The sequence below is a fragment of the Epinephelus moara genome, chromosome 3 (assembly GCF_006386435.1).
Source record: "Epinephelus moara isolate mb chromosome 3, YSFRI_EMoa_1.0, whole genome shotgun sequence".
Classification (NCBI taxonomy): Eukaryota; Metazoa; Chordata; class Actinopteri; order Perciformes; family Serranidae; genus Epinephelus; species Epinephelus moara.
Genome location: NC_065508.1, coordinates 9,498,909 through 9,511,469, shown reverse-complemented (window position 1 = coordinate 9,511,469; position 12,561 = coordinate 9,498,909). Strand labels below are relative to the sequence as shown.

The following is a 12,561-nucleotide window of genomic DNA, read 5'->3' as shown; positions in this document are numbered from 1 at the left end:
GAAAAGCTGTTCTAGTGACTTCGTCTGGAGGTCTGCAAAAGATAGCTGTATGAGGTGATGGATGAACTTTTAACTCCAAAATTTCAGAGAGCATGTCAAAAAAATGATTGCCAGAAGCTAGACAATGTGGGACATGATGAGAACATGTTAGTCAGATCGCAGGGGACCTGGGTACATCTGTCACATTTTTCATCCTGTCTATTTGGGTAAAGTCTGGAAAGTGTGGTGTTGCTATTGTGGAGTCTGTGGAGCACTTTGAATTGTATATGGCTAAGTTCAGCACAGCTGGAAGATGGGTTGATGGCTCCCAGAGCCCCTTTCTAGAGGTCATCAGAGAAGGCAATCTTTAGTTCATTCTCCCAACTGGCTCTAATCTGATCAATGACAGACTCATCAACTAGAGATAAGAGGCCATAAAAGTAGGAGGCATGACCCTTGGGTAAAGTTTTGCCTTAAGTATAAGATCTATGCCACTGGGAGGTGGGGTTTGGGGGAACAGGGGGGAATCGGTGCCAGCAAAATCCCCTAAATGAAAGTATCTAAAAACCAAACAAACAAAAAAAAACAACAATTCAGAGCTGTTAAGGCAACCACTGCACGCAATTGATCAAAACTGGCAAACAGGCCATCTGTGTCTCCCAAATGATATGGGCCTCTCCTCTCTAAGAAGATAAATTAGGGTCAGTTTTGGCAGGCACAAATAGATGATTGTTACAAACTGAAGTCACTTGAGGAAGAGCAAGCCAACTCAAGTGTTGTCTATCCTGTACCTAAAACTTCAGAGTGCCAATTACAATGGATTAGAAGTAAAATGTAAGGGGAAGAGCGGCAGTTTGCTGCACACTAGAGGATGAAGTGAAGAGGAAGTGCACAATGTAGCCTCAATCTGACACAGATTACTCTAGGGTGTAAGCCAAAGCATGATCTGGTGGATGCTGGCAGCCCAGGAGTTGCGGCAGGTTGGGCAAGTCAAGCCCATCCGGGGGCCTGCTCCTCTGCAGCAAGGCTATATGGATGATGCCATTTATAGGGGTAAAATGACCTAGGTAGGAAGATATGTAGACAATAAAGTAGTATATTCTTTTTCACAGGCTGCACACTTCCTGCCAGAGAAAGCGGCAGGCAGCTCCACCTCCACAGGTCAGATTTGACTGTTGTCGTTAGGGCAGTGAAGTTTCATTTCCGCAATCCGCGGATTGATCCTGTGGTCATGATGCCCAGGTACTTAAATCCCAAGTAGGCTAGTCAGAAGGGTACTGATGATGGTGATAACTCTAAAGCCAATTTATTGATAGTAAATAATTCACTTTTATATATATTACACTAATATCCTGTGAGCACACTGAAAGATTCCAGAAGTGGAAGAATAGGCAGAGATAGATAAAAGGTTGTGCACAAACAAAAGGAAGTCATCGGCATATAGTGAGAGCTTATGTTCTATTTGTCATCCCTGGATCCCCATAAATCCTCTCTCAGTCTTCAGAGCAATTAAAAGTGGCTTGATAGTGATTGCGAACAGGAGTGGGAAAAGTGGACACCCCTGACGCATCCTGTAGAAGAGAGGGAAAGGCTGGGAGCGCTGGGTGTTTGTGCACACTGATGCATGATGGGAAGAGTAAAGTAATTTGATCATGGAGATGAGGCCAGCATCAAAGCCGAACTGCCACAGGGAATAGCACAGATAGGCCCACTCCACTCTGTCAAGGGCTTTCTCAACGTTGAGAGAAATGATCATCTTCGGTTCAGTAGTGGAGGGTGGAGTATGAATGACACTGAGAAGTATTCAGACATTGAGAAAGAGAACCTCACTTTAATAAATCCAGTCTGATCTTCAGAAATAACTGATTGCATGACATATTCCAACTGGTGAGCAAAGACTTTTGGAAGTATTTTCAAGACAACAGGTATTAGCAAGATTGGACAAAATGATGCACAGTTCAAAATTTACCCCTCTTAAAGATCAAAAAGATAGAGGCCTTCTGAAGTGTACAGCTGGGAGTTGAATGTCTTAAAGATATTATTTATTTCGTCAGGGTCCGAGGCAAGAGAGCCCGTTTCATCTTGAATCGGAGTAATTTGATTTTAGGCCATCTTGGCCTTTAATTGGTGGGCCAAGAGATCAGTCAGCCTTGTCTCGATGTTCGCACATGGACCCCCGAGAGTGGAGGAGAAGTTGTTCAGCTTCTCCTGTTAGTAGAAGATCAAGCTCTGTTTGAAGTGTCATCTTTTCTTCATATGAGTAAGGTGATTGATTAGTTGAGTATAGTTTATCTGCCTTCCCTCTGGCGTGCTCTTCGAAGTTTGCTGGCATTAGACGACTGTAAAATAATTTTACCACCAATGAAAGCCTTGAGAGATTCCCACAGTAGAGGTCTGTTTTGATTGGTGTCACACAATAACATGAGGCTCAAGATCAAAATGGAGATCCAGATCCACAGTTGAACGGTCTGATACAGTTACTGAAGAATACTGAAGGGGACAGTTAATAGGATGAGGTTTTTTTTATCAATAATGAAGTGATCAAAAGAAAAAAAAACACCCACTTTTTTCAGTGTTTTACTGGTTTAAATCACCGCATCCATTCATTTTGAAGAGGAGGACATCTTTTTTGAGAATTTGGCCCATGATGAAAACCTCTTGAATGTCTGGATCCGAAGTTATCAGAGTGAAAAAGGTGAACAAACATTAGCAGCCCATCTCCAACATGCCAACCAGCATCTGAGAAACACTGATTTGTGACTTGAAACTGCTTTATTCAGTGTTTTACTGGTTTAAATCATTGAGGCTGTTTATTTTGGAGAGGAAGAGGCCTTTTCGGATAATTTGGCTCTCGGTAAAAACCTCCTAAACGATGAACACTGACGGAATACGAACCAGGAGAAGTTTCAGCTGGTTGCAATCTGTAGCATAGGAGTTAAGTAGCATCACCAGTAGTCATAGAAACAGAGGCAGTAGTAAGAAGAATGGTTGTATTTTTCTCTTCTGTCATACATCAAACAGTGATCTCCACCTGCTCCCCTCTCTCTCCTCTTTGTCTCAGTCTGAATAATGCAGAGTTGAGGTGTGTGGTGGTGGACTCCCCTGTGGAGCTGAGGCCAGGGTAGCAGCTGTCCCTATCAAGACTCTCCTCAGAGCTGTCACGGCCTGTCTGCTCCTCGGCTAATCACTTCCTACAGGCCTGCAGCATGGGACCGCTGCTGCTAATGTCGTCACTGACTGGGCTGAGAGAAGCTCGCAGGATGAGCGCGATGTAGTTTCATATGGTGGGTGTATGTGTTCCTATGTGTGTTTGTGTGTGTGTGTGTGACGGGACGGGGGTGTGCAGGTGTGTTTAGCCAGCGGCTCAACGGGTGTGTAAATGCCTCAGGTAGTGCAACATGGATCACGTATTAACACACACATACGCGCACACACACACCATGACCATTACCACAGCCCCTTTATTCCCACCTGCCAAAACACATTTGCTACACAAGGAGTTACCCATCTGTGTGTAACAAGCTAATGGCACAGTGTGTCACACACCAGCACACATGGTCATATGAAAATGGCCATTTGTAATGACACACACTTCACTCTGGCATGTTCAGCTGAGGTGAAAGCCTGGGGAAATACATCCTGAGCCAAAAAATTTGATTTTCCTATCCTCTCAGTAGACTTTTGAAATGTTTCCCTTTTTTTTCCACACAGACGATGATGTGTTGTTTGATGGTTTTGTTGTGGTAGGCTCTGTCAGGCCCTGCGGTGAATACCACAGAACCAACTGTCAGCGGTGATGATTAATTATCAGTCACTCCAGCCATGCAACAAATTGGCAAATACATTTGCCTTCTGGGGTTTCAGAGGCCATCTTGAATTTGAATAGCCACAAACAGAAAAGAGATTGATAGGTCCAATCAGGAGAGTGTAGATTCCAGGGCTCTAGATAACAAGCAAAAAGAGGATTTGAACAGATAAAGTTGGTTCAAGCTTCCAGCAAGAAAACATCACTTGTAAGTGGAAGTAGGAAAAGTTGTGTCAATCAAACTGTACTGTTGATGTGCCCTTAACCAAAGCACTTTACTCTAAATACATATGGTCCCATGGAGAGTTCCCTTCTGTGTTTCACCTGGACTCTAAAGGGATGAGCCTGCTCAGATGACCTAAACAAACAGCTGGTTGTGTTCATAGGGTTTCTAACTTTCGAGCAGGCTATGGTAGCAAAGCAGGGGTCTGCCCATTGGTCCGACAGCCCATTGGTCCGACCATATTAAACCCATTGTTCCGAAGTCCCGTTGTTCCGAAATCATCATGATGTCCTGTGGTTAAGGTCTGGTTAGGTTTAGGCACAAAAACCACTTGGTTAGGGTTAGGGTTAGGAAAAGATCATGGTGTGGGTTAAAATGAAAAAGAAAGTGGCAAACACATAAGCTGTCAGCCTGCTTCGCCTCAAGCCTTTCCCAGCTGACCCAGAGCTGGTCGCGGCGCACCATCAAGGCAGAAATACGCCTGCTGGGAGCCGTTCAGCACCGCAGAGAGCTCCCCACACAACCCCGACCCCAGAGTTAATAACAGGAGGTTATGGTGTTTCATTCTCTTCTCTCTATGGCACTTGTATCTCGACCAGTAGCCTACTTTTGTTGTGTTTGCTGATTCTCTATGGTACACAAATACAGTATAGCCTAGTATAATCACATATCGGAGCAACGGGATGTCGGACCAATGACTTGGACCCGCAAAGCAAACAATGTTAGGGTTAATGGCAGATAACTCGCAATCACTAATGCTAATGTTAGCATCCTGTAAATAATGTTATCCACTTTTCAGCAAATCAAGTGTGTCAAAATGTAGACACACCCCATGTCCAAAAGTATGTGGACCCATATTTTGTTGCACCTCTCATTACTATGGTGGCCAACAAAAGCAAACACCCTACAACAATCCAAAACATTTCCATCAGGAGAAGTGTTCTGCAGTTTCAGAAACTACGCTAATTCAAAAACACATGTAAAAATACAAAAAAAAATGTGCTGCAGAAAGCTAAAACATATTGAAACAAGCTGCAAATACAGAAACAACACAATGTTAACAACACACAAATCCTGACAACAAATGCAACACAAAAACGCCGCATACCCAGTCAACACAACGAAAGTTCTCGAGGCCTCTAGGACGAGTGCTCAGTGGAACTGAGCAGCTGGATTTTTGACCATTTAGTCTTTTTAAACTGGAAAACAACGGCGGTAAAGAGGTGCCATAAAAAGAAATATTCATTCTTTTTTTTACATTTGGCCTTAGTCTTTAACAATATTCTAAAAGACAAAGTCTCAAGCACACCAATGCTTCCTAATGGAAATGTTTTGGGCGATGTAACGCATTTGCTCTTGTTGGTCACTCTTGTTGAGTGGGCGTTTATTTATTCATTCATTTCTGTAACCACTTATCCTGTTTGGGGTGGCAGGGGGGCTCGAGCCTATCCCAGCTGACATTGGGCGAGAGGCGGGGTACACCCTGGACAGGTTGCTAGACTATCACAGGGCTGACACATAGAGACAGACAACCATTCACACTCACATTCACAGATTCCTACGGCCAATTAAGAGTCACCAATTCACCTGCATGTCTTTGGACTGTGGGAGGAAGCTGGAGAAAACCCTGCTGACACAGAGAGAACATGCAAATTCCGCACAGAAGGGCTCCCCCCACCCGAGGGTTCGAGCAGGTAACCCTCTTGCTGTGAGGCGACAATGCTAACCACTGCACCGCCACGCCACCAGTGATTCCAAAACAGCCACAACTCTTCTGGGAATCCACAAGATTTTGGAATCAAGCTCCAGGGATTTGCTCCCTCTTAGCCACAGGAGCATTATTGAGGTTGGCCATTGACTCACAGCTGACATTCCAGTTAATCCTAAAGATGTTTAGTGAGGTCAGAGCTCTGTGCAGGCCAGTCACATCTTTCCACACCAAGCTGGGAAAATAATTTCTTTATGGACCTCTCTTTGAGCACTGGGGCATTGTCAAGTTGAAGCAGGGAAACTTCCCTAAACATCAGTGCTGTCTAAAACATGCCCAGAACATGAACACAGTCACAAACCACAAGTATATGCACGTATATGGACATACTTTTTGGGTATATACTCTGTAGTACAATCTGTTGCTGCTGTTGCCATAGATGTCGGACCTTCAATATTGGGGGGCCAACAAATAAGAAAGAAAGCATCTCTGTATTATAAGGAGAGGCACAAACACAAAGGCAGACAAAATGCCTAAGATGTAGAATGAGACAGCTGAAGATGAAGGTAAATAAACAATCATGAAGATGGACAGGCAGACAGACACAGATATGAATAAGAAGCGAGACAGGAGGTGTGACAGCGCAGTGAGGCATGTAAAGGCAACTGGTGCCGCCGTGCTGCTCCTTGCCCCTGCGGCGCACAGAGCAAAATGAAGCTGGAAAGAGGGAGGGCGGGGACCGAGACGAGAGAGAAAAGCCGGGTGTGATTGACTAGAGCAAAATGAGAAGACATGAAAGGAGAAAAGGGAGAGAAAAGACAAGAAAGGCGAGGGAGAGGGAGGATGGGGAGAAGGGGAGAGAGGAGCGTGCCAAAAATGTGACAGGCAGATAAACAAGGGACTGTCAGTGACTACATTTAATCCACTGGGTGACTGCAGCATTTAACAAACTCTGCATGATTCTGTGTGTGTATGCATGCTGAACCTGTGTGCATGTGTCTTTGTATGTGTGCACACCTGCCTCTGTGATTATGCCCGGTTACCTGCGTTTGTGTGCGTGCTCTTGCCCCAGTGCGAGTGGACGGCGTGCAGGCTTTTGTGTGACCGGGTGTGTTGAGATATAGGCCCGACACATCTGCCGCTGTGCCCTTTCCTTTGAGAGTGTGCCCTCTAACAAGCTGAACATTTGTCAACAAAGCCAGGAAGCAGTTGTTGTTTGCCAGTAAGCAAGAAGAGGCCTGCAGAGGCAGCCCACAGACACACTGCCAGATATTGCATAAGCAAGGTGTGTTTGTGTGTGTGTGTGTGTGTGTGTGTAGCGTGTGTGTCAGCAGCCCCCACCACCACTTGAGTTGGCTTGTTAGCACTACTTCTGGGGGTTATAAGAGCCAAGAGCCATCCAGTCATTGTAGCTGCTTCATGCAGGCCATTAATGCAGAGCTCATTTAGCCCGGAGCCAGCCCAGCGAATCACTCTCATGTGTTTTCTTTTTTTACTTGCTCTGCTCTGTGACCATGTGATCATTTGACTTATGTGATTTATGGGGCCGGCAGTGGTTTTCCCTAAGGTGGGGGGGAATGCACAGCTCAGTGGCTCCTAACCAGCGGTCCTGGCCCCCAACCCAGTCGTTTTAAGGGAAATTTTGGAGCAAGATGAATAAAAGATATTTTTTTGGGATGTAAAGAACTTTACAGATAATGCTAGAACATCACCAAACACAAGTCCTCTTTGAGTCACATGTATGGCAAACTGCAAATTATGCTTTTAAGGTTGTTTGCACATCGGCTCGTAACTGTTTTCACTCGCCAAACATCTGGACGCTTGGGCACAGAGACGAGACAGCAGAGCCAGCAGAGCCAGCAGTAAAAAGAACTGTGTTAGATGTCCTTCTCCTTGAAATGAAAATTGTTTCCTATAAATATGAAACCATGTCTACCGCATAACTACAACTGCCAGAAAGTGCCAAAATTGTCTGCTCTGTAATCTTAACTCACCCTGAAATAAGGGTGGAATAAGAATTTAGAACTAGAAAGAAATCAGTAATTCATGTGTTACCAAAGAGAGGTCTGTGTCACAACTCGTTCTTCAATCACAACCTTTTTAAGGGCAAACAAACCATATTTTTTAAACCACTGCGCCTATGAGAGTACAAACTCTTACTCTGCATTATTAGCGAATATCATGATAGCTGCCTTGACACACTGATCTCAGTACTGTTGGCAGCCTCTCCTGTTTTATTTGCAGCAATAGTTCTGTTGTATCTCATGTGTATCTTAAGATCTGTATTAATGTTTGGGATGACTTTAACATAGTAAACCACTAACACAGATATCCACATATTGGTGTTACTGTGGTAGCTGTGGGAGCAGCACGTCTGCACAGTTATGTTAGATTCAAAAATTGATTTTGGTGAAGACATATCTGGCACTCATTGTCCTACAGTGTGTGCTCAGACATTAATAATGTGGGTCTTGTTATAGGTTAAATAAAGAGTTTTATTTCATAGTTAAAGGCCACTTTTTTTTTTTTTTTCCACAATATTTCATGGTATCTCAAAAATGGCCATCGCTACAGATTAAGGAAAGTCTCATAACATCCAACTATTTTATACAGCTACTAGGAACCGCAGCACATTTACAGTATCACTTCCACTCTGTCTCTTTTATAACAGCTATCAAACAGTTTGCCATAGATTACACACTGTCAGATAGAGGAATATGGATTATTTTGTTGTCTCATAAAAACTAACAGAAGCTATAATTTAAAAGTCACAATGATCTCGTCGCCACTTCTCTTGCCAGATTCCTACCAGCCAGTGAGCAGCAAAGATGGAGAGAAGGGAGGGAAAAAGCCAGAAGGAAATGCAAGAAGTTGAAAGGATGGGATGGATGAAAGCAGACAGGAGGTGGAGTAGAAAATTGCACCAAGATGAGAAATGGCAAGCGTTGACAAATCATTGCTCTGACGATTGCCGTGGCTCAGATGGGAGTGAAATTATTATTTAAAAAAAAAAAAAATCTGGTTAAATCTTATGAAATATAAACTAGCCTGCAAGAGCGTACCGAATGCTGCAATATGCTGTAATAGGTTTGAACACACTGGGATCAGAACATGAAGTGGCCTGTCAGTTATGTGTTGGCTGCTAAGGTTTCATGGCTTCCAGAGAGAAAACAACACCTTGGCTTAACCCCAATTACCGGGAGTGATCTGTAATTGGTTTTGCTCCACAAGGCTCAGACAGAACTTCAGACACTAACGGAGCGTGTCAGTTTGACTCTGTGTTTGTGCTTGCATTATAACCAAGGTGATGCAGGCTACCCACAGGTCATGGATAAGTGGAACTTTTACACTCTGTGTTTGTCGTGGAACTGTAAATGAAATCTAGTAGGGCCAGATTTTCAGAAACTACGGGTCATAGAAACAGGTGGAAGCAGCTCTGATCACACTGTCTGGAGCAGTGAAGCGTTCAGTACACCCACATCATTCAAAAGAGGGGTTGTCCTATGTTAGAAACGCCCATCCACCCCAACAGCCAGATGTCTCTGTCTCTCTCACAGGACCAGTAACACAAGTGCGCCTTCTAGCGGTGACTCCAACTTTGTGTGCGCGCGTCAGTGTTGACCTGCTGCAATAAAAGCAAAGGTGTCACTTACGGTAGAAGACATATTCTGTGTAGCTGGACCAGATCTTGTCCTCTGTGTGCTGGTTGACAAACGAGGCTGTGACTGACGAGTTGCAGGCCACCATTTGGAAACCGCACTCCGACAGCATGTCAAAAGACCTCTCCAGGTGCTTGAACTTGAGGTAAAACCGGGAGGTGTACCGATCCGGGGTCCTGTCCGGGTCCCGGCTCTCGTTCAGGGTCTCCCCGAAAACTTCTTTGGCGAGAGCCACCCTCCCGCATATCAGTATCCGAGGCACCCTCCTGAACTTGGCGTCGGTTTGACTCTCCCGGCCCATGGTGCACGACCCCCGGTATCCCACCGTGATGAAGCCGCTCTTTCTGTCCGCGGGGACCAGAGAGGGAGGCGGACACTGCCGGTGGTCGCTGCCCTGCGACCCATCTTCATAGTCGCTGTGGAAGTAGTCGTCCGGGCTGTGCTTGATATCGTCAGGGGTCAGGAGCTTCACCAAGTCGGGCAGCTGAAAGTACTCCGCCTCTTTCCTGAGCCTCCCTTTCTCCGGGAAGTGGTCCGGGAGGACGACCTGCTTGTCTCGGAGGTAGTCCAACACATACCGGAATAAAAACCCATCTCTGTCGATGAAATAACGACCCTTGGGGTCTCTCGCCAAGTCATTAGATGCGTCTTTTTTGGAAGAGAACAGCTTACCGAGTAATGAATTCGGGGTGCCCACTAAAGTTGAGTGACGAGTGTAATAAACCTGCCCCCCTACGTTTAATTCAACAACATCTGGGAAACTGTTCTGAACTGATGCTTGCTCTTTGGGGTTAGTCCTACAGTTTCCACTCAGCGCCATCGTTTCCGTCATGAACAGCTACAAACAGGCTACACACCTATACAGAAAGTCACAGAAAAGAAAATGGGGAAAAAAACGACGGATCAGGATGTTAAAAGTTGCTAAGCTGTGTCCTCGGTTATTCTGTGTCGCTGCTCGGCCTCCAACTTCATCTCACAACAATGTGGAGAAGCGTTTTTCATCGATCCATGGCCATTATCGCCTACCAGTCTTTAGCAGTTGTCGGAAATTTTGGGGGGGGGGGGGATGGCAGTCCGGGGTGTCCCTCTGTGAATGTTAAATTAAAAGAAGGCCGAGATGGGTGACTTGGTGGAGGAAAGAATCAGCGCTGCGAGAGGGAAGAGATGTATCCGGGCGCATCAAAGCCTTGCATCAGTGGCTAATGTAAGAGCATTACAGAGGGGGGGAACCGGTGGAGGCTGTAAGATGCCTATTGCACCGAATCAAAACTTGTCTTGCTTTCGTTTTTACTACTACAAGTATCATCCAATAAATAGAAATAATAGAAATCCTTTTGCGCGCACGCGACCAGAAAATTACGCAGCAGAAGTGTGTAAAAGAAAAAGAAAAGTCCAACAACTTATTTAAGGATATAGTCCACACAGAGGAAGGTGCTGATGTGGTGTCACTTTCTCTTCAACTTCCCCTTGAACACCAGCAGATTTTCCGGGCGGTGCAGGTCGGCGGGAGGAGGCACAGTCCCTTTCAGAGGCGAGAAACTTCGCGGAGATGGCGCACGCAAACCTCGGGAGTCCTGTAATGGTTTTGTCTGTTGTCTGTCACTACAAATATGTCGCCTATTCCGGATTGAAATAATAAGTCCTCTACTCCACAAATATATCTTACATGTTCACATCCAGAGTTTGAAAAAAAGAATAAATCTCAGTTTGGTTTTTTCTCCTTTTGTTTTCAGAGCAGCGGAGAGGACCGACCCGCTGCTGCTGGCTGCTTTTACCGGGAGCTGTCCGCGGTGCTGAAACGAGCATCTCACCCCCCCCCCCCCTCCCCTCCCCCTCCTTCTCCTCACCCTCCCTTCCACACTCCCGCACCGCCTCCCCTCCCCTACAGAGCTGGGTGGTGTCTTCACTGCACACACACAGACACACACACACACACAGAGAAAGAAAGAGAAAGAGAGAGGCAGAGGCTTACGGGGCGATTCCAGGCTGCTCGGTGGGAAAAAATAAAAGTCTTTGAATTATCTACAATAATTGAACAGACTTAAATCTATTGTCAGAAAGTCCCTATAGTCATATATATCATAGTATATTAATGTATATAAAATATAATGTTAGCACCACTACATTCAGATGTGGACACTTGGTGCAGCCAGAGGTGAAAGAACCGCATGCTCCTCTTTAAAATAAAGTTTTAGGCATTCACAGAAAATCCAGTGCAGAGTCTGTTGAATTGCTGCATCCATCTTTGTGCCATTATTATAATAAGCTAAACGCTCACAATGCTGCAATTTGACCCCCAGCTTGAATCCATTTGCATGACATTTTAGTTTGAATGCGTAAATACAGGACATATTTTGGTTTGCACACTGCAAACTGTCTGTATTGTTCCCAGTTTTGCATTTTGACTGCAGCCCGTTTGTAGTTTTCATTTTTGGAGCCTTTTTACAAATTAAAATCTCTTAACGAAAATGCTATCTTTCAGACCCAGATAAATGGCTGTAACTGGCACTGAGTGGTGACGTTTTGGGTCTTGGGCTTTGCAACAGCGCCTCCCTCTGTTTGCATCGCGATATGGCTAGAGTTCTGCTTTCAGCACCATGGATAGATCCTCACACAGAAAAGTGAGGTAACTACAATGTCTTGCCTTTTTTTACTTAACAATATATGAACTTTATATTTATTTTTTTCCAGGAATTCGACTAAGATTGATCTTTGCCTGCTATATTATGTGTCACACCCATATGAAATATATAGGAAAAGCACACACTGAGGTCATGAGACGAACATGACCAGATGAAGTACAGGATACTATGCATTGGATTTCTACAGAATACAGATTCCAGTAGTAGTGTAATCTGTAGTCTCACAAACCATCTGCTCCAGCTGCAGGGCCGAATCAGAGCTTGTAATAAATACAGATACTGTAGAGAAAAAAGTATAAATATACAAGGTCTGCTGTATCTCAGAAAGTCTGCTTCATATTAAGCAGTGTTCTTATTACAGCTCTCTGCCTGTATGCTGCTTTTATTTTCCTTTGGCTTTCATCTGTCCACTTTCAACCAGCCTTGCCTCCAGCAAAACGGCATTTTTTGGCATTTCTTCATGAGCTGTGTTCTACCTCTGGGGACATGATGCCACTGCTTTTCGTTTTGAATTTTGCAATTAGATTTTAGTCTGTTTAGCCTTG

General features: G+C 44.8%; 1 protein-coding gene across 1 annotated transcript in view; it reads right to left on the bottom strand.

The window, feature by feature from the left end:
• kctd16b (potassium channel tetramerization domain containing 16b) overlaps positions 1–10,206 on the bottom strand; it is a 94,993-nt gene extending 84,787 nt beyond the window's left edge. Inside the window, exon 1 of the mRNA XM_050041370.1 lies at positions 9,369–10,206. Within this exon, the coding sequence (XP_049897327.1) occupies positions 9,369–10,206 (838 nt within the window). The remainder of the gene's footprint in view (positions 1–9,368) is intronic.
• Positions 10,207–12,561: the final 2,355 nt, after the last annotated feature.